The 25,730-nt window shown below is 54.5% G+C and overlaps 11 protein-coding genes across 11 annotated transcripts; 3 read left to right on the top strand and 8 right to left on the bottom strand.

Moving 5' to 3' along the window:
• Positions 1-81: 81 nt before the first annotated feature.
• HMPREF1541_05522 (uncharacterized protein) lies at positions 82-1,790 on the bottom strand (the record flags this gene model as incomplete). The annotated part of the gene is made up of 2 exons (XM_008719862.1): positions 82-1,651; positions 1,699-1,790. The coding sequence occupies 2 exons, from the start codon at positions 1,788-1,790 to the stop codon at positions 82-84; spliced, it is 1,662 nt and encodes a 553-aa protein (XP_008718084.1).
• Positions 1,791-2,360: 570 nt separating this feature from the next.
• HMPREF1541_05521 (uncharacterized protein) lies at positions 2,361-3,815 on the bottom strand (the record flags this gene model as incomplete). Its single annotated transcript, XM_008719861.1, has 1 exon — positions 2,361-3,815. The coding sequence occupies one exon, from the start codon at positions 3,813-3,815 to the stop codon at positions 2,361-2,363; it is 1,455 nt and encodes a 484-aa protein (XP_008718083.1).
• A 662-nt stretch (positions 3,816-4,477) lies between these two features.
• Positions 4,478-5,491, top strand: HMPREF1541_05520 (uncharacterized protein; the record flags this gene model as incomplete). Its single annotated transcript, XM_008719860.1, has 1 exon — positions 4,478-5,491. The coding sequence occupies one exon, from the start codon at positions 4,478-4,480 to the stop codon at positions 5,489-5,491; it is 1,014 nt and encodes a 337-aa protein (XP_008718082.1).
• A 28-nt stretch (positions 5,492-5,519) lies between these two features.
• HMPREF1541_05519 (uncharacterized protein) lies at positions 5,520-5,977 on the bottom strand (the record flags this gene model as incomplete). The annotated part of the gene is made up of 2 exons (XM_008719859.1): positions 5,520-5,692; positions 5,809-5,977. The coding sequence occupies 2 exons, from the start codon at positions 5,975-5,977 to the stop codon at positions 5,520-5,522; spliced, it is 342 nt and encodes a 113-aa protein (XP_008718081.1).
• Positions 5,978-6,360: 383 nt separating this feature from the next.
• On the bottom strand, positions 6,361-7,124 carry HMPREF1541_05518 (uncharacterized protein; the record flags this gene model as incomplete). The annotated part of the gene is made up of 2 exons (XM_008719858.1): positions 6,361-6,723; positions 6,774-7,124. 2 exons carry the CDS (start codon positions 7,122-7,124, stop codon positions 6,361-6,363), a joined length of 714 nt encoding a protein of 237 aa, XP_008718080.1.
• A 2,791-nt stretch (positions 7,125-9,915) lies between these two features.
• Positions 9,916-11,681, top strand: HMPREF1541_05517 (uncharacterized protein; the record flags this gene model as incomplete). The annotated part of the gene is made up of 2 exons (XM_008719857.1): positions 9,916-10,431; positions 10,485-11,681. 2 exons carry the CDS (start codon positions 9,916-9,918, stop codon positions 11,679-11,681), a joined length of 1,713 nt encoding a protein of 570 aa, XP_008718079.1.
• Positions 11,682-12,913: 1,232 nt separating this feature from the next.
• HMPREF1541_05516 (uncharacterized protein) lies at positions 12,914-14,332 on the bottom strand (the record flags this gene model as incomplete). Its single annotated transcript, XM_008719856.1, has 1 exon — positions 12,914-14,332. The coding sequence occupies one exon, from the start codon at positions 14,330-14,332 to the stop codon at positions 12,914-12,916; it is 1,419 nt and encodes a 472-aa protein (XP_008718078.1).
• Positions 14,333-14,802: 470 nt separating this feature from the next.
• HMPREF1541_05515 (uncharacterized protein) lies at positions 14,803-16,617 on the top strand (the record flags this gene model as incomplete). The annotated part of the gene is made up of 1 exon (XM_008719855.1): positions 14,803-16,617. The coding sequence occupies one exon, from the start codon at positions 14,803-14,805 to the stop codon at positions 16,615-16,617; it is 1,815 nt and encodes a 604-aa protein (XP_008718077.1).
• Positions 16,618-17,827: 1,210 nt separating this feature from the next.
• Positions 17,828-20,956, bottom strand: HMPREF1541_05514 (uncharacterized protein; the record flags this gene model as incomplete). Its single annotated transcript, XM_008719854.1, has 1 exon — positions 17,828-20,956. The coding sequence occupies one exon, from the start codon at positions 20,954-20,956 to the stop codon at positions 17,828-17,830; it is 3,129 nt and encodes a 1,042-aa protein (XP_008718076.1).
• Positions 20,957-21,680: 724 nt separating this feature from the next.
• Positions 21,681-22,808, bottom strand: HMPREF1541_05513 (uncharacterized protein; the record flags this gene model as incomplete). Its single annotated transcript, XM_008719853.1, has 3 exons — positions 21,681-21,729; positions 21,775-21,848; positions 21,921-22,808. The coding sequence occupies 3 exons, from the start codon at positions 22,806-22,808 to the stop codon at positions 21,681-21,683; spliced, it is 1,011 nt and encodes a 336-aa protein (XP_008718075.1).
• A 1,421-nt stretch (positions 22,809-24,229) lies between these two features.
• On the bottom strand, positions 24,230-25,453 carry HMPREF1541_05512 (uncharacterized protein; the record flags this gene model as incomplete). The annotated part of the gene is made up of 1 exon (XM_008719852.1): positions 24,230-25,453. The coding sequence occupies one exon, from the start codon at positions 25,451-25,453 to the stop codon at positions 24,230-24,232; it is 1,224 nt and encodes a 407-aa protein (XP_008718074.1).
• Positions 25,454-25,730: the final 277 nt, after the last annotated feature.

The raw sequence follows: 25,730 nt of genomic DNA, 5'->3' as shown, positions 1-25,730 counted from the left end.
CGTGGTCGTATAATATGGCGTCTCAAATTGGAAGCTTCCTTGAAAGGTTGGTAGGTGGTGACAAGCAACAACATCGCAGTCTCAATCCGTGATGTTCCCACCGAAGCTTTTGCAGCGGCACGCCTTGGCTTTTGGACGCAGTAGTAGTTGATATCCAGCCAGCCTCATTGTCTCGGTCAGCGGCCAGAGTTTGAAAAAGGTCACCTGCGGTGGCTCGTCTCCAGGCACGGCGGTCACAAACTTCTCTTCCGTCACATACGGCGATCTTGTGTAAGTCGCGCGCATGATCCCAGGAGTGCTGAAGTCACAGGCCAAAGGTCGCACACGACGAAACTCCGGTACATCTTTACAGGTCTTGATGTCGTCAAGTCCGGCTTCTTCGAGATCGGCGATGGACTCGGCATGGGAGGCAATGTAGCAGTCATCATCGTGACCACAACATTTTCGATGGTGGCTCCGCATCAGGCTGATGGCTTTTCTGCGGATCACAGGATCACGACAAGCGACACCGATCTGCCACAGTGGCGCCACTGGGCCGGGATCTGTATCGAAATCCGGTTCCAGGAAGTCGTTCACCGTGGGCAGCTTGCCATTGACACATTCATCCACCTCCGCGGCAACTCGAACGATCTCGCGGCATTCATCGACAGCATCGTCCCATTTCATCTCGTCAGCGCTGCAATAGCAGCGAAGCGCAACAATGCAGCAGTATGCCAGAATATCCAGGATCTTCCACTGGCAACTCTGTCGTAATGACAATTTGCTCGGCCGTGATCTCTTGAAGGTCTGATGCCAGTCTTCAAAGAGCTTCGTGACCTCAAAGAACGCCGGGTTTTCATAGGTATCGAACAAAGGGAACTTCCGGGTTAGCATATACATGTGCGTGCCGATTTCCTGGTACCTCTCTCTCGCCTGCAGAAGCGAGGTAAAGGCCGGTGGGAACGTTGGTGGCTGGATAGATACTTGTTCCAGCGGGAGATACCAGCCGGGGTCAGTCTGCTGGAGGCTTCTTGTTGCACTGAGTTGCGCAAATATCGGCATGAGGTACAGCTCGATGATGTCGTCTGGGTCGTACTCGGACCTATTGGCAGTGATCATCCAGTTTCGCAAGATCGCCAGGCCACATCGTAGATGCAGGTACGCGGCGGCCTGATCCCCGCGTACGGATTCCATGGCAATCGACAGCAGACACGAAACGAGCAAAATGTGAATGCTAGGGTCCTGTTGACAAGCGATCATGCCTAACGCTTTGCTGTAAGCCGTCATTGGAATCAGGTCCGGCGTCCGACCCATCTGCATTTCATGTACTGAGGCGGTCGCAACGACCTGATTCCGGATCGCGCCGTCTAGCTCACTCAGCTGCAGAATAATCTTCGTCCAGAAGTACTCGGCCGCAGAGTTGAAGAGGGCTAACGCTTTGCCCGTCTTCTCGGTGAAGAGTTGAATGAACCTCGATTCCTGGCCATGGTATGGACCGCTGGGGCTGCGTGCCGGCCCCAGTGCTTGCCCATCCTGTTTGGGCTGGAAAAGCCAGATCTGCAACACTTCATAGCCTTCACAGACATTATGAGTAGCAGCGCATTTCTTGCATGTCGGTTTCGTCTCGTCACATTTGACGCGTCTCCTTTTGCAGGTCTTGCAACCTGTACGGCTGCGTAGATGAGTACGTCGCAGTCAGCAAGGTAATGAAGTACATACCCCTTAGAGTGCCAGGCGCGCTGCCGGACCCCAGAGCCCACCTTCGGCGCTAGAGCAGTCTTCTCAAGATGCGCTGCTACCGGCATTGACATCGCATCGTAGCGTACAGCAGAGCCAATGCCTGCAAAACGCCAGTCAGCACTTCCACTTGAGCGCTATTTCGACTGTGAATCATGTTAATGAGCAACCTTAGAACTCCGTGCCAGCTCAGCAGGGGCTGAAATTCCAAAATGCTACCAACGCAGATGTTGCGAGGTTCCGGCTTATGTCATCATCAAGCCCCAGCTCAAGAAGTAGGGCGCCTAGTCGAAGCTTGACTCCGGGCGTGGCTCGACCAATGAACGAGTGAGGGTCAAAAATAATCGTGGACCCAAGGGGGCCTGAGATTGTACACCTCTCCTGGACATTCCTACGAATCACATCCGCAGTCTCTACGACCGTAGCATTCTACTTGGGCTAGCCGGTTGTCTGACTCACTCAGAGGCAAGCGTATTGTATACTATGATGTGCAAGACTACAGACCGACGCAAGGTAGAATGCCTTCGTGATCCTCGAATTTGGTGAGAGATATAAAAGTATCTACACGACTGCGTGAGCTCTCCTGCTACCATCCCTCTCTTTGTCTCGACATCTTTTGTATCATCTACCTTACCGCGTGATGATCAAGAGCTAGAGCTTGGTAGCGGAAAGGGGAACACAGCTGGACTCCGATATCCAGCCTTTACACTCCTAATCCCAAACACAACATTATCTTTGCTGAGTGGCACCGTCGCAGTCCCCGTCTTGCCTACGTCGACGGAGTTGGTCCAGAAGGGCGCGTCCGTTGGACGCCACACGATCTCATAGCTATCGACTGCGTCATCGCCATCAACAGGTGCTTCCCAGACGAATTGAGAATTATTGTCGAGAGCAGTAGTGTTGACATAGACACTCGTCGGCTCCCCAGGCGCCTGACTAAGCGACCACAGAGCAGCGGCGTTGACCTTAGCGACACGCGCTGTGTAAGGTGCATCCACGTATTCCACCAGGTCACCATACTGCACGCCGTCCTCCACACGCACATCGTTGTGCTGATGCTCATAGACTTCGTGAGGCTCGGTGAAGCGCACTGCGCTGAAGCCAGCCTCGAGGAATGGACGATGATCTCCGCCACGCAAAAACCTATCTAGGCGGTAGATCACGCTGATGTTCATCTCAGTGTAGTCGTTCTCGCCCACCTCATGGATGAAGCGTGCAAGATTGCGAGCTGGGGAGTCATTCTCGCCGCCGACGCTCAATCGTTGCGCAGCGACTGTTTCGTTTTCTGTCAAGGGCGGACCCTGCGCGAAGACCCGGATGACATGCGGATCTTCTTGGCCCATATCTCCGGTGTAAGAGCCAACAGTGTCGCAGTTTAGCATAGCGGCAAGATTGACGCTGTTGTTCTTGTATGTCTGTGCCATGTATTCTGCGCCGTACAGGCCTTGTTCCTCGCCAGCAACGGCGGCAAACACTATGGTCGCACGGGTTTGGTATTTGGCGAAGACACGTGCTAATTCCAACGATACAGCAACGCCCGAGGCGTCATCATCGGCCCCCGGGGCGTCGTCCTCGTAGTTAATGGGGTCGGTATTCCGGCTGTCATAGTGCCCGGAGATGAAATAGACGCGGTCTGGCTCTTCACTACCTTGAAGTGTAGCAACAACGTTATCGATCTCCACTGGAAAGATAATACGCTCGCCGTCTGGCTGCTGCTCATAGCCTTCGATGCTCACCGTCATGCGACCGTCGGATTCGGCAGCGTACGCTTCATACTGAGATTTGAGCCAGTCTCGCGCAGCACCGATACCACGATTAGGGTCCGTCTTGCTAGAAAGCGTGTGTCGTGTGCCGAACGAGACTAGCTTCTCAACAGTCGCTTGAATGTTGTCCGGATTGATCTGAGATATGATGTCCTGAAGATCAGGATCAGGGAGCTGTGGTTGGATGTACTCTGGCAATTGTGCAGAGGGCCACGAAGCCGCGGAGCAGGAAAGATCAGGGTAGGAGATCACATTCCGCCTTTTGGGGTTTGGCGACTGGAGGGGTGAGGAGAGGGAGAGGGAGACAAGTGCGGTAATGAGCAATGATCGCTTCATGTTGTTTTGCTGAATCGAAGCAGAGTAGAGTCGCGGAAGGGGACCCGGCAGCTCTTAAGACTTACCTGGCCGCTTAGCTCTGCAGCGAGCATCAGCCGTGGCCGCAACCTTTATCACTGACCCTCCGCATGATCCTGCTTGCCAAGGCGTTGGCATGAAGTTGTCGAGGAGAGCTGTTCCTCGAAGAGAAGGTGTAAGGTAGCCGATGTTGTCATCTCCGGCATTAAGAGTTGATCTTTAGCTGTCTTAGGCAGCTCGACAACAAGCCAAGACTTTGGGCCCATCTCCGTCCCTGCAGTTGGAGATAGAGAATGCCCTAGGAACGGCCGAACTACGAGCAATAGAATATAAGTTAATAGATTACCCGCTAGTCGTACCGTGGACAAGGACATTTTAGAGTAGCAGCCGGGAGCGTGAGTGAAGCCTGCCTTGTAGAAACAGTCGCCACTGATCTGGCGGTCCGCTGCGGCACAATCTTACCTATCCTCAACCGTACTGATCCGGCTGCGGGTAGGTTCCAACTGGCCTCATCCCTCAACTGCTCATCAATACCCGCAGCCTAACGGATTTCCACAACCATCAACCTACAATGATGGGCTGATAAGCCGCCTTCGTCAAGCGCTTGAAGCTTCGTCCGCGCCAGCGTCCGGCCTCCACTCAACATGCAGGGGTTCAATATGGGACGTTACGTCCCGCCGGAACTCGAGGGCCGCATCTCCTTCAACCGCGCCTCTGGTAAAGGCCACGCCCTTGGTGGGCGTGCCCGCAAACTCGCCTCCGATGGCATCCTCACAGTGCGCTTCGAATGTCCATTCGCCATCTGGTGTGCCACCTGCGATCCAGAGCAGATCATTGGCCAGGGCGTGCGGTTCAATGCCGAGAAGAAGAAGGTGGGAAACTACTACAGCACGCCGATCTGGCAATTCCGCTTCAAGCATTCAGTATGCGGCGGATGGCTAGAGGTCAGAACGGATCCAAAGGCGAGCGAGTACATGGTTGTTGAGGGCGGTAGGAGGAGGGATTACGGAGAGGGGCGGCGGGGAGAGGAATGGGGTGTCGTTGCTGGGGTGAGTGAGGAAGAGAAGGCGCGGTTGGAGAACGAGGGTGGCTTTGGAGTGCTGGAGAAGAAGGTCGATGAGAAAAAGGAGAGGGTGACGCAGCAGATGCGGGTGCAGGAGTTGGTGAAGGCGAGTGAGAGGGACTGGGCCGACCCGTATGAAAGGAGCCAGGCTCTGAGGCGGGAGTTTCGCGTGGGTCGTAGGAAGCGGCAAGAGGATGGGAGAACGGGAACTGCGCTACAAGAGAGGTTTGGACTGGGTGTAGAGTTGCTGGAGACGACGCACGAAGACACAGAGAAGGCCGCCAAGGTGAACTTCGGAGAAGTGAAGAGGATCGAGGCTGCGGGTAAGCCGTTGTTTGCAGAGAGTCAGCCTTTTCAAAGCCTGCAGCAGAATGGGCGTGGGCCTGCAAAAACGGGAAAGGCTCTGGCTCATCAGAAGTCTGCTCTTCAGGGCCAACTTAAAAGCAACACTCGCGCCAACCACGATCCTTTCCCAGGAGAGGATGCATGGCAGCGACAGGCAAAGCGACGGAAGGCGGATGACGAATCCAGCAATGTGGTCATCAAGCCCCAGATCTCCTCTGGTGCGTCTCTAGTGACTTACGACTCTGAATGATATGATACCCCCGGCCGACAGGTTCAGCCTACTTCTCAGCCGCCAGCAGTCGCTCGACAGCGGCAACTTTGTCTTCCATCGTCTGTGACTTATCTGTCCGTGAACCGACGCGAATATCTGTCTGGACGCGGACAACACCTCGGGCGTGTAGCATAGAGTGGCACTGTCCCATTACCCTCATACACTCGTCCCACGAGCCTTCTGTAGACGTTCGTCAGCACTGCGCCAGCATGGTTTCATGCTACCAAAGCTCTTCCTCTAGTTCACCCGGGATGGCACCAAGGTCATAGTCTGCTGGACGGAGCTATGCGACTTACCAAGCGTCGTTCCCGCAGAGTGCATCGAGTATTTGATGCCACTTTGCTTGAGCAACTTCTGCACCTCCGCGATCTCGGCTGATACCGATGCCGTGGGAGTTCCAATCGGGATCAAACAGAAATCGGCGGTGCATTTCGGCGGCGTGCCGATCTGTGACAGGGCTGACATTGTCGTACACGAGTCGTCGACGACTGTCGACAGCGGGGCCTTCTGACAGAGCGATGGTCGGACGTCGTTCGGAGCTATCGCGAACTGGAGTGACAGAGCGGATCAAGCGAAGAGATTGCTGTGAACAGTGAGACTTGCAGCAAAGATGCTCAAAGAGCCCTACAGCTTGCTTAGTAAAACGCGTTACTCAAGTAACAGGCTGAGGTTGGAAGAACGTAAATGTATTAGGGATCGTGCGGAGCAGGTGTTCCGGTTGCGCATAGGTTTACTGCCTGACGCTAAAGTATCTACACAATCTGCGACAATTCTCACGCTCCTATATAAGAGTCAACCCGGGGGACGTGGGATAATATCTGTGTATCTAGGGCGTGACTTCATTCCTCTCACAATGTTGCGCCCATCCGAAAGCCCGTCTTAGCTACACAATCCTTCCAGCTCTTCTCATCCTGCAAATAGTCCATCCATTTCTCGATGTCTGGCCACTTGCCGTTGCCACTGTTTTCCAAATGCTCAAGACCGAGTTTGCGGTCGTATATCAGCTGCAGACCGAAGAGCATGCCGATATCTGCGGCCGTCAAGCGCCCACCAACGAGGTACTTCCCACCGTTGGAATGCGATTTCTTCAGCTCCGAATTCAGCCAATTGAGTGCATTATCAATGTTACCAGACATTGACTGATTCATTTCTTTCCAGACCTCTGCACGGTTGGGCAGATCTTGCGGCAACCGCGCTCTCGCATACATGATCTGATGTTCGCGTCAGTAGGTCACGGTATCGGTGGCAGGAAGCATCGTACAGCGATCCCATGCATCAAGAAAGTGCCTTCACTTGCACTGAGCCACTCCTTCACCTTCAATCTCTCTTTCGCTTCTGTAGGCAGGAAGACATGCTCCTTGTCATACGTCTCACAAAGGTATTCAATTATAGCCACACTCTCTTGGAGAACAAGATCGCCGTCTTGAATGGTCGGACTTTTTCGCAAAGACCCAGGAATCTTCTGCCGGAATTCGGGCGGCGCAAGACCATTGGAGGCGCGTTCAGCCCGGACTAACTCGTACGGCAGGTTGAGCGCTTGGAGCATCCATGCTATGCGGACAGCGCGCGAGGCATTGAGAAACCACAACGTGATTTGCGGTTTGGAAGTCATTCTGATGGCGGGGTTGGGCTTGCAGGAAGCTGCTGAGTTAGTGATTGTAGGTGACTGGAAGCTATGGTAATCAAGGCAACACAGGATTTCTGCGAAAGTCTTAATAACATTTCAAGATTGAAACCATCAGATATTGCGTGAGGAGAGGCTTTGTCGAACTCCGTCATGGCACTGCTTGTTGAGCCTAAACCTGTAGAGCTGTCGGTTACATTGTTTCGCGCCTCGGATCACTTGCCGAGGGCAAAGCCATTGGCGTCGGTCATCCAGAGAGTCGAGACGATCGACGCTGACAACGCCAGCTGACTAGCTTTGTCGACATGAATGAATAACGCAGCGCCTGTTTGCTTGCGAACCAAACATCTTCATCAGAAGACTCTCGTGTCAGTGTCTGATGGCGGGGCATTGCGGGGAAGTAAAGACGATCAGCTCAGCGCAACACGCCCCAAACACGGTCACGTGCCAATGTCCCATTGCCTGCGAGGCGCTTGTCTTGTGGCCAACAGAAGGTACTGTAGTGTAGGTATACCACAAAGCTCAAGTGGACTTCCGGTTCCCTTGGTGGTAAGGAGAAGCGACGGGCTGGTCGCGTACCTCCACGTGTTTGTACCACACCACCATCCGGCGTGTCCGAGATCCATTGTTGAGAAAATGGCCTTGCTTCTCTCGAATTTGCCCAGCTCGTTCACTATTCGGGGTATGGAGCCAGGCAACATGACAAATGATGACAGGTCCATCTACGCATGGCTACCAGACCTTGCAAGCATGCTGTCTGCGTGATTGCATCGCGGAGTAAACGGAGAAGGCAACATGCATGTGGCTTTTTAGCCTTTCTTCTAGAGCATTTCCTTGTCTGGCCTGGGGGCTTCTAGGGGCGGGCGAACCCAATTAAACCCTGTAGGTGACACGGTAGCCCGCTTATCGGGGTACGAGCACTCCGTACCATTGTGATCTTCCGCTGCCCAAAGGGTCATCATCGGAAGCATCCCTCATCTGGCATGTGCTAGATGGACCATTTGGCCGCCACTCGATCAAGTTTTGCACGATCTGAGATGGCGTGACTAATGTCGCCGCCATCACCAGATACTTCATCGCAAGCACCGAATGATGTGAAAATTTTCACCCATCGAGCGAGGAAAAAATCAATTGAAGTGGGTATGTAGTGTTCTGTATTCATCTCCGTTGAGGGTTTCCAGTTGGTAAAAGGGTGGACCACAAGGTGACATGTCCAATTTCCAATCTTCCATGAATTTCGTGGACAGTTGCAAGCGAGGTTAAGCTGTGAAATAATAGGTTAAGCTTTGCGTGATTCAGAACGATCGGAGTTTTTAGAAGAGCCGGAGTTTCTGCAGCTGGCATCCGTGCTGCATTTGCCGTGGTGCCATCCAGCCATCAGCGCCACAAGCTCGAACCCGCACAATTAATCGGCGGTCGCGGTGCGTAGGTGTGCCCGTTGGTTGTTAAGGAGCCTTGCACGGTTTTGCCGACAGCCGAAACACTTTGTCGATTTCCTCGCTACAAGTGCTGATTTTCTGATTTTGGGGCAAAGACCTTCGTGACCAACGTCGCATCGCCAGTAGCCACTTAGAACCCCGTGGCGCTCCATTGTGGCCTTCGACGTCCTAAATCCAGCCCGCGCCAGGCCTGATGATGTTACTCTACTATGTACCAATTTTTCGCCTGTACCACCCTCAGTGTCAAGGATACTCGTGCTCGGTAACAGGATTCGCTCAAATACGGCTGTCATAGGCCGATCTTACGCGACTGTTCTCCAGAAGGGGCATCTAGCCTACCCGCATCAAACGTGTGGGGATCAGGATTAAGACGAGGGATACGGCGTGACACTCGACACGCATGGATACATCCAGTGATTGGGTTTAGAGGTCTAATGATGCAAAGTGCAGCTGGATGTCAAATGTCCAGGGCCGGAACACAGGCGGCTCTGATGGTGGCGGCGCTGTCATTGGAGGAGTCTGCCATCGTGAAGTCAATCCTGACTCTGCAGTCCTGTTTGCCGTCCTGTAGCACACGTGAGCCATCTGGAGATTGACAGGAACATCTCCATCAAATTTGCTGGAGACCAGGAAAAAGTCGAATTCATCAGGACCCTCTTCTTCGAGTCTCCTGAGCCCTGAGACAGACCCGAGTCTGGACGTGCTCACCCATTCTTCAGGGTTGCAGTGGGCAACGACGTGACGAGGGCGTCCAGGGCTGGTCCGTGAACTCCACAAGCCGACTATGCCTCTTTAGTGCATGTCGCCGGGGCTGGGACATGAGATTTTGGCCCGGGCAGCGGCACCTGACCGGGGAGGAATACCACCAGCGCAGCACCAGAGGAGCACCCGCTTCAAGATCCCCGCCTGTGCCCGCCACTTGTGGGGATCATCTGCGTCCAAGCATGCGCTAGTAGACTTAGCTACGCTGGATTGGTGCAGTCAATATTCTTGACGCTTTGCCTAGCGCGAGTCGCGCGGCGCTCCATACAGCCAGTAGTGAAAGCTGAGAGTAACAGCAGAGAGAGCTTTTTTTGTCTGGTCTCTGCGACGTTGTCGCGGGCCTGCAAGCTTTGCGTAGAGAGGCACGCGCGGGGATCGTGCTTTCCGGCCAGTCAAGTGACATTCGCCTGCGACCGCGTCTGTTTAGCTCCTGCCTCTCCGCAACTACATAATGTCCCCTTCATCCCCCAGACCGCTCCGTCTCTCCCTTCTTTCGGTAACCCCCTCTGCGAGGTGCGACTCTTCTTACACAGCCCGCATTCTTTAAGTGCTCCTCTACCTAACAACGTCTCTTCATCATGGCGGACAAGGAGACCAACGTCGCCGCCCATACCACCGCGCCGCGCTCTGGCTCCGTTGAGCTGCAGACCACTACCGATGTCGAACGTATCGAGGCTCCTGTGACCTGGAAGGCCTATCTGATTTGCGCTTTTGCGTCTTTCGGTGGTATCTTCTTCGGTTATGACTCTGGTTACATCAACGGTGTCCTGGGCTCCTCCATCTTCATTCGCGAAGTCGAGGGCGCTGATCGCGACCCCGACGATGGTGTCACCTCGTCCCACCAGTCCCTCATTGTGTCCATCCTCTCCTGCGGTACTTTCTTTGGTGCTATCATTGCTGGCGATGTCGCCGATATGATCGGTCGCAAATGGACTGTCATCGTTGGCTGCATCATCTACCTCATCGGTGTGGTTATTCAGATGCTCACTGGCCCCGAGGTCGACTCTCTTGGTGCTATTGTCGCTGGTCGTCTGATCGCTGGTTTCGGTGTCGGTTTCGAATCTGCCATCGTCATTCTGTACATGTCTGAAATCGTGAGTTGATTTTCCCCAAAACTGCGCATTTTCGTTACTGACCCATTTCATAGTGCCCCCGCAAGGTTCGTGGCGCCTTGGTTGCCGGTTACCAATTCTGTATCACCATTGGTATCATGTTGGCTTCCATTGTCGTCTATGCCACCAAGGACCGAACTGATACTGGCAACTACCGTATTCCCATCGCCATCCAATTCCCCTGGGGTCTGATTCTTGGCGGTGGCCTCCTGCTCCTCCCTGACTCCCCTCGGTACTTCGTCAAGAGAGGAAACATTGAGGCTGCCACCAATGCTTTGTCTCGTCTCCGTGGTCAGCCTCGTGAGTCCCAGTACATTCAGGTCGAGCTTGCTGAGATTGTCGCCAATGAGGAGTATGAGCGCCACCTCATCCCTAGCAGCGGTTGGTTCTCCAGCTGGATGAACTGCTTCAAGGGTGGTCTCTGGTCATCTAAGTCCAACCTGCGCCGCACCATCCTGGGCACTTCTCTCCAGATGATGCAGCAGTGGACTGGCGTCAACTTCATCTTCTACTACAGCACACCCTTCCTGCAGTCCACTGGCGCTATCTCCAACACCTTCTTGATCTCCTTGATCTTCACCTTGGTCAACGTTTGCTCGACTCCCATTTCTTTCTGGACCGTGGAAAGATTTGGCCGTCGTCCTCTTCTGATCTATGGTGCCTTGGGCATGTTGATCTGCCAGTTCCTTGTCGCCATCATCGGTGTTTCTGTTGGCTTCAACCACACTCACCCCGACCCTAGCGACCCGGATACCTCGATTGCCAACAACATCTCTGCTGTCAACGCCCAGATTGCCTTCATTGCCATCTTCATCTTCTTCTTCGCTTCCACTTGGGGTCCTGGTGCCTGGATCGTCATCGGCGAGATCTTCCCTCTCCCCATCCGCTCTCGCGGTGTCGGTCTCTCCACTGCCTCCAACTGGCTGTGGAACACCATCATCGCTGTCATCACTCCCTACATGGTTGGCGAAGACAAGGGCAACCTGCGCTCTTCCGTCTTCTTCATTTGGGGTGGTCTCTGCACTTGCGCTTTTGTCTACGCCTACTTCCTTGTCCCTGAAACCAAGGGTCTCACCCTTGAGCAGGTTGACAAGATGTTCGAGGAGACCACCCCCCGTACTTCGGCCAAGTGGAAGCCTAGCCAGACCTTCGCCAGCACCATGGCCAACGACAAGGGCGTGCTCGAGAAGGGGATCGTCGAAGATGTCGAGCGTCGTGGGTCTGCCTTTTAAGTGGGCGAGCGATGTGCCTGGCCCCAGACAGATCAGGGGCAGGTGTTGCGAGGCCGCGGTGGCGAAACCCCTACGAGCTGTAATTAATTCTTTGGTGGGCCCGACTCCCAGTCATCTTTTACATGGCTAGGTAGTTGGTCTCCCACATATCCGATACCCTCTTATACCCATTACCCGCTTCCAGACTGAATGAGAAACATTTCAAAGTTGGATTGAGTGATTCAGGGTCCAGGACTCAAGATAACATCCCGGAATGAAGAACGATTTTGAACTTGAACTGTTGCTGTCTTCTTTTGATTATGCATCCCGACATCTCTTACGTCTGGTCAACCCGCGCGGCAAGGCGATATAGGCTCGTGACTTCGTTCCGTGCGCAAAGAGAGCCACAAGTAGACTGCCAATACCAAATCGGTGTCGTGCTTCGGAGACCACCCATGCCTGCTATACCCGCTCACCGACCGTGGCCCCCCATAAGCAATTGCTGCCGCTGCTGCCTCCGCGCACTCGCGATCCCTGAAAGCAGGAGCACGTGAAAAAGGGAGAAGATGTCAATATACACGGGGAAGGAATTTGAGACGTGAAAGAGATCAGAGATGGGGGAAAGAGGAGTGCTATCCTGTCGTGTCTTGTACCGTCCATTTATACTTCCTGCACGCACGTCTTTGGGACATAATAGACGACGAGGAGCAAAGCCTTACGTAGTGTGGTGTTGGTTATTGGGCTTTTAGCCTGATACCTTCCATCCCCACGCTGCCCCCCTCCCAGCCCGGCGTCACTCTTCCAGACCTGGTAGGCAACCAGGTGTCGTCGTCAGAAGCTCATTGAGCGGTGGGACGCTGGTTGAAAATTCCCCTTTTTTAGCTGCCGTGTTCGCGCGGAATCTCTTGGTGTGCCCGTTGACAAGACGGGTATGTACCACCACCCGCTGCAGGCTGGCCTAGAACGGTGGATCCTGGGGTCCCCGGGAGCTGACGCTTATAGTGCTTGTCTGCTTTGACACCTGCATGGCTGCTTTGCCAAAAATGCTTGTATGTGCTGTTTTTGAAGCACGCTGCACTAGCTACATTGATACTTTGAATCATACAAGGAGCCATTCGAATTGGCCAAGATCGAGTCCGTTGGATGGCCAGACAATTGGAGCTGGAGCCGATCACTGCTTCCATGCAGGCTCCCAGCGAGCATCATGTTGCTCATAGCCCCTGGACGACCTAGACTCCGGTTGTGGAAGCATGTCAGTCTTCGTCACTACTGTCCTCCATATCAACGATCTGTGTTCCCCGCCGCGGCTCTCCAGCACTACCGCCAGGGGCACTGCTGTTCTGTCTGCCCTGGTTCTTACGGTCCATCATTTCTTGCTTGACTCGACTCACTCCACTTGAACTATTCCTCCCCAGCGGACTACTTCCAACCCCAAATGGTCGGCGTTGAGTACCTCTGATACCCCTGATACCACCCTCCCTGTCAGCATCGCTCCCGGCTTCATCGTCCTCATCTTGCTGTTCCTCCTCATCTCTCTTTTCTTTTTCCATGATGCGCTTCGCCCGCCGCTGCAGCACTGGGTTCGCACGCAGATCTGCTTCCTGCATCCATCGATTGCACTCAGGACAATGCACTCTCGGCGTGCGGATTTGCCGCTCCCGTCTTGCACGCTGTCCATCCTTCAAGCGCGAGAGTTCTATTTCCTGCTCTGGTGTGAATGGTACAAAGTCTGTACTCACTTTCAGCATGTCCAGTATCGCCGATTTCTCAAGACTGTGGTGGCAGACGTCGCTGGTAACTGGATCTTTGAAGTATTGCAGCGTTAACGGACACTTGACGCTTGTGCGTTCTCCCACCACACCGAGTTCAGTGTCTTCCTCGGGAAAGCCATCGGCGGAGAGACTGGCTGTTAGCCGGCCTTCTTCGCGGCCAAACCATAGCGCGGCGTTGGGTACCGGAGGCGGATTTGGTAGGTGTGCGTGGCGAGCGTCGTGGATAGATTTGTAGAAACCAGCGTAGTCATTGTCATGCGCATAGCGCTCGGTGAGGGTTTTGGAAGCGTGGCGAACCTTGTGACTGCTGAGGGCGACTCGAAGCAACGTCGTGGGGGCTTCTTCTGGCGGAGGGGGACCGGAAGCCGTGGTGTCCTCCTCGTCATTGCCGTCGCTGTTGAGAACATCTTCATTTCCGTAATCTTCATTGGCGAGATCGTGTTGTCGTGGCGTAGCATCTTGTGTGGGAAGTTGGGTAGAGCGTTGGCTGCGTTGGGTTTGCGTAGCGGTAGCATTGCTTGATTTGTTGCCCACATGTCTGAGCGTATCAGAGATGGATTCCATCCAAACCCGATCGTCGATGATGCGTCGTATGGCGTGGTCCATCTTCTCGGTGACATCGTCAACACGCGCTTCAAAGGCTTTGACCTCGCTGTCGTCGTTCAAGTCTTCTCCATTTTCTTGAAGACGCTTATTGTGACGAGAATGCTTTTCGCGACGCTCGACTTTGGCTTCATTGATAGCACTAGCGGTTTCGGCAAGGATGTTGCTAGCGCTACGGATGTTGTCTTGTAGTTTGCGGTCGGCAGCATATGAGCGTTGGAGTTCAGCGAGAGCACGGACTGCTTTCTCGTTGAGCGGCGCCTCGAGAGACTGATAGCGGACGTCGACGGACGGCATGGCCGCGCGTATATTCAGTAAGCGAGCGACGCAAGCGAGGAGGGAGGGAGGGCGAGCGGGAGGAATAAGTTCGTACGATGGTAGAGACATTGCTCAATGGAACTGGCGTTCTACGCGTGACGCGACTGCGCACTCATTCGATTCTCCGCACCGCCAAAAAACTGCCTCCAACTTGTCTCAATGTCTCCCTTTCCTGCGAATGCACACCACGACCTTAACTGTCCCGCACAGCTCTACGACAGCAACTACTCGGTCCTGACTTGACGAGCTAGTCACTCTCACGATTGACTGTGCTCTGTGCACGCGCTGTGCCTTTATCATCTCTAGACGAGGCAATTGTTGCCCTTCACCATCCTTCCACGTCGGACTCTTGTCTGAGCTATTGACATCTATTTCCTTTTTACATCCATCAATTCTCTCGATAAGTCCCATTTTGAATTTGGAGAGGTCTGTGTCTCATCTGCTCTGCCATGAGTGAGTCTCGGCTTCCTCCAGCTGCGAGACGACGCTCATCAGCAGCCTACGATCCAGCACGGGATATCTTCAGAGAAATCCCCGACTCTGTACCCGAGGACGCTGTAGCTGATGGCGATCATGCGACAAACACCAGCCCTTCTGCCACTGCTGAAAGAAAAAGAAAATGGTCACCTCCGGCTAAGCCGCCGAACGAGCAACCGAGCAACCAGCACGATGAGAGCGCTGGCAACGAAACGAAGAGGCCTCGCGCTTCGCCTGTAAGAGACGGTCAATACGATGAAGCACCCTCAAAACCCAAAAATCCAATGGATCTTCCCCGAGTGCCCCGTCGACCACGAGAGGATGGCGAGATTTCATCTCGTGCACCTCCATCCGTCTATAGCAGACGTCCAGACGCAAACGGCTACCCGCCTCGACGACGCTCACGGTCGCCAGGCCCATCCAGAAGGCGGTCAAGGTCTCCAGGAAACCGTGTGCCTAGCGCGTATCGAAGAAGATCTCCGCCCCGGAATTCAGATCGTGCACGTGATCCATCTCCAATTCGCCGGTCTCCGCCTCGAGATGCAAATCCTCGTCAGGGAGCAGGTAGGGGACGGGGCCGCAATGTGCTCGCGGAACAGGAGCGCTTGAGAGCGGAGCGAGAAGCGAGACAAGCCCCACAGAACGTCAACCGCGGTGTTCAAGATGCATCTAATCAGTTCTACAATGCCCGGCCTGAATGGGTAAAGGAACGTGGACGAGAGTGGCGTAAAAACGAGTCTCAGATCAAAGGGCTGCGCAGCTTCAATAATTGGATCAAGTCATTCATGATTCAGAAATTCAGTCCCGAGGAGAAGGCTGAGCCGGAAGAGCTCGGCTGGGGCGAGGAAGCCAAAGCCCCGGAGCAGCTCCAGCCATTACTTGTCCTTGACATTGGTTGCGGGAAGGGTGGTGACTTGGGGAAGTGGCAGCTTGCGCCACAGCCCCTTGAGCTGTACGTGGGCCTTGATCCTGCTGACACCTCAATCAGACAGGCCTCCGAGCGATATCAGGGCATGCGTCGAGGACGAAAGCCGATCTACGAAGCTCGCTTCGTTACCAAAGACTGCTTTGGTGAATGGATCGGCGAGGTTCCCATCGTTCAAGAAGTTGGCATCGATCCAAATGTGGGCAACGGAGCCGTCAGCCGGTTCGGTGGCGGCCGATTTGATGTGGTCGTCATGATGTTCAGCATGCACTACGCTTTCGAGAGTGAAGACAAAGTCAAGATGATGCTCAAGAATGTGGCAGGCAGCTTGAAGAAGGGTGGACGGTTTATCGGCGTGGTGCCCAATTCTGATAGCCTTGCTAGCCACATCAACACCTGGTTCACCAAGAATCGACCCAACGCTCAGGCTCAGGCAAAAGGTGAGCCAGTGAGTCCGAGAACCACGAGCCGTGAAGACGAGGAAGGGCCAAGCTGGGGCAACTCTATCTATAATGTGCGCTTCCCACCAACATCAACCACGGCCCTCACTCCAGCCGATGGATCGGTCCAATTTCGTCCACCCGTTGGATGGAAGTACACATACTGGATGGCTGAAGCCGTGGACGTGCCCGAGTTCGTCGTTCCGTGGGAAGCTTTCCGTGCAATTGCGGAAGGCTACAATCTCGAGCAACGCTATCGAAAGCCATTCCTCGAAATCTGGGAGAACGAAAAGCACGACCACGAGATGTTCGCTCTCGCCAAGCGAATGGGCGTGGTCGATGATCGCGGCCAGATGGTCATGTCGCAAGATGAGCGAGAGGCCGTCAGCTTCTACCACGGTTTCTGTTTCGTCAAAGTGTGATCGCGAAGCGAGGTCACGGCGCTCCGGCAGACCCAACACCAGAGTTCAACTTCAATGACTCTATCATCATCAGCCTTCGTCCTGACTACCACCCATCCATCGACACCGTCACAGCGGATCAGCAACGAGCCTACGAGCGTACTCCATTCGTCTTGCACTTCCATCCAGAGATTCAGCCGCGACGTCCTCGGCTTCGACCCAAACATCATTCAAGACGAATTCGATCCGTTCAGTATCTTCGACCTCTTTAAGTAGCGCAAATACAATGCGAACGTTCCTGCCTAGGATGACCCTACCTTTGTCGATACTCGCAATACGCACAGCAGACGCTTACTGTCAGTCGGCGCTGAGGCTGTAGTGAGTTCACCATCCGGATATAGCTGCAGTCTCAGTCTTTAGATGACCAGGGACTCGGGATACTTCGTGGTCCAAAACAGAGGACGGATAGGACTAGCTCGCGAGGATTATCGTGCCTGTCAGCTACTACGGATCAGCGAGGCGGGAAGGGCTGGTGCGCGATTCTTAGTGAATAGCACGCGAGAAGCTTGTCTGTAGACGTCATCTTGAAGCAGCGACCAGATCAACAAAGCTCATGCATGACCTGCGTCAAGTCCTGTTGTTCTTCATTCGTGCTCATACTCTCATCAAGGTTTTTCCCTGTATGCTGCTTCGTGACTTATCTATTCTCTTGCGGACCGTGCTGGCTCTGTGATGCCCCCATTTTCTCGCCCGTCTGCCCGTCTACACGTCTTCCCCCCTAGAGTTTCCGAAATCGGCGCACAACGGCCCTTCGTAGCCCCTCGAGCGATTCCTGTATCAGCCCGCTTTTCTCCTGGGTTGACTGTGCCATAATATTGCTGCCGGCCGGCGTCTGAGTCGTGCCTCGCTCATCTGGCAGCTGTGCGGACGAAGTGGCCTCTAAATCCATGAGCCCATGAGCCGCTGATATCACAGCGTCGAGTTGTGCGTACACGCGTCTCCTGGCGGCGACGAAGCTTGCTCGCTTGTCGCGATTGGCTTGGGGCTTCAATTTCTGTGTCGTTGTGGTGGTGTCTACTGGTCGATGGGGCCGAAGCTGCTCGTACATCTGTCGCATGGTGGCCTCCCTCTCGAGAACGAGATGAGCCGGCCAGTCCACGTGAGCGATCTCACGATTTGCATCAATGACCAGGCGTCGTAGGCGATGGACGACGCAACGGGCGCGAGATCTCTAGTCCAGCTCCTCGATCCTTGCATCGTCACTGTCGTCACCCTGCAATTCATGCGCATGTCCGCCAACGGTGCTGCCACTCGCACGCTCACTCTCCCCGAAGCTCAGCTCGCCAAATCTCTCCCGTAGCCTCCGTGCCTCGACGGGCCCCAGCCCGACGGCAGCAGCTTCCGCCGCACTCTCACTCGCGGCGCGCCTCTTCCCTTTGCCCATGCCAGCCGCGCCTGTGGCGCCGAAACCGCCACCAAAGCTGCCGCCCTGAAAGCCGCCCTCACCTTCGTCGTACGCGTCCGCCACGCCCTGGCTCTCGAGCTGTGCGACCAAGGCCTGGTTCTCTTCGTTGCCCTCCAACAGGAACTTCAGACACATGACGGCGTGCTCGCGTATGTATGGGTTATTGGCATCGTGCACGGTGCACGCCAGCACAGTGTCAACGCCACGGTGGGCACGAATCTGGTCTTGCACCAGCCGCGACTTCCAGACAAGCGAGCTTAGCACGAGGATGATTAATTTCTTGAGGTTACGCCATTCAAAGGTCGACGGGTCCTCCAGCGGTGGGTTCGTTGATGGAGGATGTGGTGCCGCGGCGTTCGGTGGCAATGACGGTGGTGGTGAGTTGATGGCAGGATCGAGCGGCAAAGGGATTGGAGGAGATGGAGGAGGGGATAGAGAGTAAGGGCGCTCGACTGCGACGGGTGCAGCACTGCTTGTCTGTGTTGGAGCTAGGGATGTGTCGGCATCTCCTAGTTGGTTAGATGGTGGTGGCGCCATTTCGGCAGCCTCACCTTGGTATACCACGCCGACATCGCGGTCGCCATCCCGTGCGACGGCAGCCTTGCCAGCAGCGGTGAGCGGATTGACCTTCGGGATCGCGGCTTCGAGTTCCTTGATTAGGGTGCACAAGTCGTACACAATCTCCCACTCGACCAAAAGCCGCTTCCAGTCATTGTTCTCAGTCAAGACCGCAAAGAACTCGAGGAACTGGTACACGCCTTCGTATACACGTTCCATGTCCCAGAGGTTCAGTGGAAAGTCCTCCGCCAGCGCCAGTCCATGTCGAATCTGGCCCTGCAGATATATCAGCGCGCATGTCTCCGGCACAATGTTGCCCCGGAAAACGGTGAAGATGTACCGGACGGTGAGCACATCGACCCGTGTAAGGGGTGCTGGAACCCTCGACCGGCTAGCATCAATAGCTTCGCGCGGTGCGGAGCGGTCGGCGTCCTTTTGATTTTGGGCGGATGCGGGCGAGTAACGTGTGCGATAAATATGTGTCAAAATCTTGACCACAACAGCCTGAGCGGGAGAGATGATGTCTTTGGCTTGCCCAAAGTCGGCGTATGCGTGGGACATGAGGCCATTCTTGAGTATAGCCTCCATAATCTGCACCATCATCTTGAAGTAAAACTCGTCGTCAGGCAAATCCCAAGCGGCGATGAAGATGAGCAGCTCGCGTAGGACATTTCGACCTGCTTCTTGTGCGAGTAGAATATGACACCGTACAGATTGCATGTTGCGGATGTTCTGGCGCTCTGCAGCCGTTTGAGGTGGGAGAGGTTTGTTGCTGCTGTTGCCAAAGTTGTCTACAATCCCAGCTTGGATGATCATCGGCAAGGCTTCGATTTCCGTGGGACCTAACACAAGCGGTACATCGGTGAGCAGACCGCGCTCTTGGTCGTTGGGATGTCGGTAAGACGATGTTTCAGACACCGACGCGTTGGAAACGGAATCGTGCTCTGATTCTGAAAGATCCTCCTCGGCACTATCAAGCAGCGAATCCTCGAGCACATGCGATGCGGCAGTACCGTCTTCATCATCATAGGGCGCGTCATCCGAGGCATGGGACTGTGGCTCTTGTAGGCGTGCCATAAGCTCGTCTTTGGCTTCTTGCAAGGTCTCAGCAGCGGATTGAGATGTTCGAGGCATTTGCAGGTCAGCAGTGGTGATCTCCTGGCTGGCACCTGTAATATCCGCGTATGATGAGAAGTCGGGCATACTGTTCCATTGACGACCATTCGTGCGCTGAGTTTCGACGCTGGCGTTTCGAGCAGCTTGTTCTATCGGTGGCGACAGGTCCTTATTGGGCATCTGGGCGCGAAGAGCAGCCCCAACTTTGAGCAGTGCCTCCGGATTACCATCCAGCTGATTCGAGTTCAGCCCAGAGAGCCTCTCCATATCGGATCGGATCTTCTCCATAAGCACCTTGGCCGTCTCTTGGGTATTAGCATCTGGCTGCTTGGTGGCGCTCATCATCTCAAATAGCGCATGTACGTCCTCGATGTTGTACCCCAAGCCCCCTTCTGCTCCTTGAGGTAGCTTCTCCATCGCCGATTTGATGCGTTCTTGGACCGCCGCCTCCTCGGCTCTGAGTGGGGCTTGATCCTTTGGAGCCTCCGTCTCCTTTGTCTCCGTTAGGTCCTGGTTCAGGGTTTGTGGCTGTTGCTGTTGCTGTTGCTGCTGTTGTGGCGGTTGGCTGGCTGCGTTCCCGAAAAGATCCAACCACAGCACCAGCTTGCGTTGTTCGTTGTGCATGATGAAGTTGTGCAGAAACTGGAGACATGTGATCAACAGCCTCTTGTACAGGTTCACCACCTTCCCCCATCGCTCTTCGCTGCGAACATTTCCGCCCTCGCCATCAAATCCTCTGGCCGTGACTCGCACGCAGACGTCAATGAGTCGAAGAATCTGCTGATCGAATCCCATTTCCGCCGCCAGGTTCTGCGCTCTCTTCGTCGTAGCCAGTAGATTTCGCGCAATGGTACAAAGATCATTCAGTCTTTCGATATCCTTGACCAGCCCAAGGTAGTTCGCTGCGATGAGATCCGAACTCGAGCCATTGTAGTTTCCGCCATTGGCCGCATGTGTGCCAGCATTCCCAGTCTTCCAGGCAAAGCTGAGGCTCTCTAGGACCGGAATCGCATGCGCTAGCACATTGCTAAGACCGGTCCAGACTTTGGGGGAGAAGCCCAGAGCCTGTCGCGTATCAGATTCTTGGTGCGATTTGTAGAGGATCTGTTTTCCGGCGAGTAGCAGGTGCTCGAGGCGCTTGTCGTCGATGACGCCGCGGAACTCGTAGTGTGACTGCGTGCCGGACAGGACGAGGTTGAGGAGGCATTCGGCGGGCGTCATTTTCGCACCGGCGGCGATGACGCGGGCGCGGAGCTTATTGAGAGGTCAATAAGCGACGGCTATGTCCTCGGCATGAGCAAGTTTGGGCAAAGAGCGTCCGGGGCAACTCAGCGAGCTATCCACATGGAGGTACGAAGGGCGGTGTCCAAAAGTTCGAAGAGCGCATGTGGTGTTGGAGAAAATGTAAGTTGCGGGCGGCTAAACTTCGGGGGTGCTGGAGAGGCAAAGGGCATCAGGCAGTAAATGAATTCAAGGATAATTCATCTAAATCTGTGGGCACAAACTGAGCTAGTAAGTACCAGATTCACCTATGCTCTACCTGAGTTCGACTGAACGGGAACAGTCTGCACAGCCTCGAGAAGACTAGAGTCGCCGCAACTGCATAGAATTGCGAACATTTGTTCTGGCTGGGAAGCCAATCGAGAAATCCGTACAAGACTCGTCGTGGCAAATATGGCTATTCATTCTTTTCGTCCTGTACCTTGCATATCTATGTGGCTTGACAATCTGTCATAGCACATACAGCATAAAAAAAGAGCAGACACAGCTCTACATGGGTATATACTCCACCTTTGATAAATCATACGCCTCCTCTTGCACCGATATGCCGTGCTCCGGATACTTCAGCTCCTCCGTGCTTGCTGAGAGCTGATGTTTCTCGCATGCTTGATCACTTACTGTAGATTGATTAACAAGCTCAGTGACTGCTGTGTAGCCCTGGTGCTTAATTGGTGATGAGCTTCAGGTAGTCGGCAACGATGAGAGTGATCATCCTAGCTCGGTCAGATTCAGCAAGGCGGTACCGGTGGGAAGCTTACGCATGGGGAGCAATTCTAATATAGTAGGTACCGAAGCCGCGGTAGAAGCGCAGTGGACCCTCATTCGCGATCACCTGAGATCATATTAGCATAGGCCGGTCGAAGCACTAGCGAGTTCCTGTGGAGCAAGGGCCAAGAAAGCTCACCTTCCTAGCACAATCGAGGAAGCCTGCGTAAGGGAGTTTGCCATCGGGTCCTTTTGACTGCTTTTGCAGACGCGTCTTAATAAAGTCGAATGGTAAGCTAAAGAACGAGGCGAAAAATCCGGCAATGGCCGAAGCTCCGAACCGGTTGGTGCCCTCTGACAAGTGGGGAAACCGCTCCTTCAGCTGTGTTTTGGACTCGGCGAAAAACGTGAGTTGGCCAAAGTTGAGAGCCATCGCTCGAATGACGGTGGGATAGGCGCCAGCCCACCATGCCGTGACACCTTCTCCTTTCGCAATGCGGCCGAGCGCGTCGAAGACGGACCGATAGTTGGCTCGTTGATCTTTGGGCTTGAGACCATCGGATTGCATTCGGATCAATGCCAGATCAGCGGGGTTGCCAACCATGGCTGCGAGACCACCAGCAGTCAGACCAGCCGCACCTCGCTCGACGAAAGTCACTTTGGTACCCTTCTCATCGGCGCGTGCCTGCAGCATGTTCTGGAATGTGTCGAAGAAACCCAGCCTGGCGGTGGTGTAAACAGCTTGTCTTAGTAGACCTGCAGATAGACCAGTGTACAGGTCCAAGACTCTGCCCGAGGCGATGACTTCCCTTGTCACGCCCATAACGGTGGGTTTCGGGCCGCCTTTTGCACCCTCGCCAGCCAGTTGAAGTCGCACCTTGACCATGTCGACAGGCTGTATACAAGCGGTTGCAAACATGCCTGCCAAGCCACCATTGATGAAGGGCAGGGCACCTCGCATTACCGGAGTATGGAGGAAATCATTCTTGGCCTTAACAGGATTGTTGACTGCTTCCGTTGCAGCCTCTTCGACCTTGGTCGCGGCGGACCGGGCGCTTTCCTTGACGCGGTTGGCGGTACCCGACATGGTTGTAGGAGTGGAGATTCAAGAGGAGTGTTGGAGTATTCTAGCGGGCCTAGGTCAGCAAAGGTTGCGCGAGCAGTGTTTGGAACAGGAAAGCCGTTCATGCTGATCAGCAGGACGACTCGAGCTTCCAACATCGTCCGGAGGTAAGAATACGTACGAGGGACCCAAGCACACGCGTGCGCGTGCTCTCTGCGCAGCGTCTACCCGTGAGCGGTGAGGGGCAGGTCGGTTGCGTCAGCGGGAATACCAATCGACGGTCAGCCTTTGGGGTGAACGATCTGACGCTGTATGCACTGATAACGAGGTCGACAGGAAGCAGAAAACGCGTATGTGCAGTGTGAGAAACAGTAGAATGGCTCTTCGGCTGTCAAGGTGTGCTGCCGGAAAGACAAAGTCCATATAGCCCGGGAGAAGGTCGTAAAGATGTTGCCGGACGAGTGGTCGAAGGAGCGACCATTGGTTGACGAAGCCCAGAGCAAGGCACAATGCGGGGAAGGAGCCACCCTGACGAACGACGAGCCCAGCGTCCAAGATGATCAGCTCCCCAGCCGCAACTCAACAGCTCCCGTTGGGCCGTCACCTGCATCATGAACGCGAGCCGTCTCACCCATTTGTGTTATTTCATGCGTATACAATATTGTTCCTCAATGATTCCTTTCCAGTGATTGTTGAGGCCGTTGAGCGACCTTCACATGCCTGAGTTCCATCCCACGGGCTGTGCCCCACTCGCCGTCGCTAGCTTGCTTCTTGCATCCACAACCCTCATCCCGATTAGAAAAGGCTCATCTTGCCAGTAGAACCATCTCGGTATGCGGAAGATCTCGGCGGGCGTGGGCCTTATGGGATTCCGGCTTTCTTGGATTCGGATGCTGGCTTCGTGCCGTCGCCGATGGTCAGCTTCATGTCCCTGATCCGTGCCTCGCGTCAGCCATGTCGTCACAGGCATCCCCGCCGCTATCGATTAGCGGTGGATCTTATGGCTTGGTGCCAGGACCGGCCTGCTGACCGAAATCTGGGGAAGTCTATGCTCGAGTGAGCCAGCTATGGCTCAATAAGTCATGTATGGAAAAGCCAGAGCCCGGTAAACTGACCATCGCAAACAGCTGCTGTCTCGCGACATGAGATACTGTCGACACAGAAACAAGAGCAAGGGCGACTTGCAGCCCCCTTCAACGGCATCCGTAGATTCTGGCGCCGCATCGGACAAGGCTCCTAGTCCGATCGGGCTCGCTTGGCATGCCGAATTGCAAGTCCTGCTTTACCCGATACTCGCCTCAAGCACATGCCTGACGCTGAAGAGCACGTGTGGGCTCGAATCCCTGCCAATCAGGACCGGGGAGTAGTCCATGCTGCCAGCGGAGCACATCTGAGGGTGGAAGTCCTAGTATTGCCGGTCTAGCTATAGCTAAAGATATTATTGGCTAACTCGCCGTCTTGGGCCGCGCTTTGTCCTTCTTCCGGAGCAAGCTCTTCATGTTGAATGGCTTCCTGAGTTCTTTGATCCGTTTCATTAAATCGCGCGTCCGCTTCTCTCGCTGTTCAGGGGATAGCTCTGAACTGAGGTTACCATCGGCTTCCGAAGACAAGGTAACCGCGGTTTGGGGACGAGAGGCCGAAAGTTTCCGCGCATTTGTCTTGGTGACGGCCTGATAGATCAACCGCCAACCAGCGAGCTTCGTTTTCTGCACAACACCGTCGCGTGTGATCGTGAGTTCGCTGTCTTGCGCCTCCGACGAACGCCACGGGCAATACTCAAGGTGGCCTTCGACTGCGTCGAGTCTCTCAATTGTGGGGTCCTCACCTCTGTACAACCAGAGGCCGAGTGATCGAAAACAGTGTTTGCACTCGATGACGTCTGGACACTTGCGCTGCCAACCACACATAGCCAGCTTCAGTGCTTCGGAGGATGCCATCTCTTGATCGACCTTGAAAGTCTGCAGCTCCGTTTCTTCGACATGGCCTTCTGATAACAACACAGCAGGGATTTCTGACAGATCGGTGTCTATGCTGTTGTATCTCTCTTGCAGCCCAGATATAGCATTGCCAACGTTGAGTAAGCCCTCTATTCGCTGTATTGACGTATCGCAGCCTCGCTTTCTCCATGGACAGCTGGCAGAGTGGCCCGAAATGATCATCTCCTGGTATCGTTTGATGAGGGCATCGTAGACGTCTTTGGCTAACGAGTAGCTCGCATCATCTGCGCCGTCACCAGTCGCGTCAGGTTCGTGGAGGTTCCCATTCTCGAGGTCGAGATCAACGGTTAATCTTTCCTTGCAGGACCCGCAGGAGACAGTGTCTTTGTCAACGCAGACCCAGCCTCTTTTCGCCCACACTGACGCGTTGATCGGTTCGGTGGATGGAATATGCCATTGCGTGACTTGTCGATATGTTTCGAGGCGCTCGAGAAAAGCAGGACGCGAGGAGGGGAGATAGTGTCCGGTCAACGACGTTGTAGACGCGGTTTTACTGATCTGGGAGTTGGGAGTGATGCGGCGCCGCTTAGACGCGTCGGAGCCATCGGAAGGAGAAATTGTAGAACCATTATTTCGTGAGTTCAGAGTTGATCGCACCGACGAGCCGCCATCGGTGAGTGATTCCAGTATACGGTCGAACTTGCGCTTCTTCGCCTCGAGCTCATATGACATGTTGTCTGTGGTGATACACCGTCAGTACTTGAAGGCAAGCCTCTGGTCCCACAGATAAGGTTGAGGGCCAGACTCCAAATATTCAAACAGATGAAGTTGCGCACTTTGGAGTAAACATGATCCTCGGCTACCGTTTGGCCGAGATCTAGCCGTTCGAAAATGCCAAGCATCTGGCACGGTCGACTTCACCCTTACTCCAACCTCACTTTACTTCACTCCACCATGTCACTTTTGCAGCCCCATGGTTGAATCCTTCATCGACTGTCTTCCGTCTATC

Source organism: Cyphellophora europaea, assembly GCF_000365145.1.
Source record: "Cyphellophora europaea CBS 101466 unplaced genomic scaffold supercont1.5, whole genome shotgun sequence".
NCBI lineage: Eukaryota > Fungi > Ascomycota > Eurotiomycetes > Chaetothyriales > Cyphellophoraceae > Cyphellophora > Cyphellophora europaea.
Note: the sequence above shows the minus strand (reverse complement) of the source record. Positions and strands in the feature narration are given on the sequence as shown.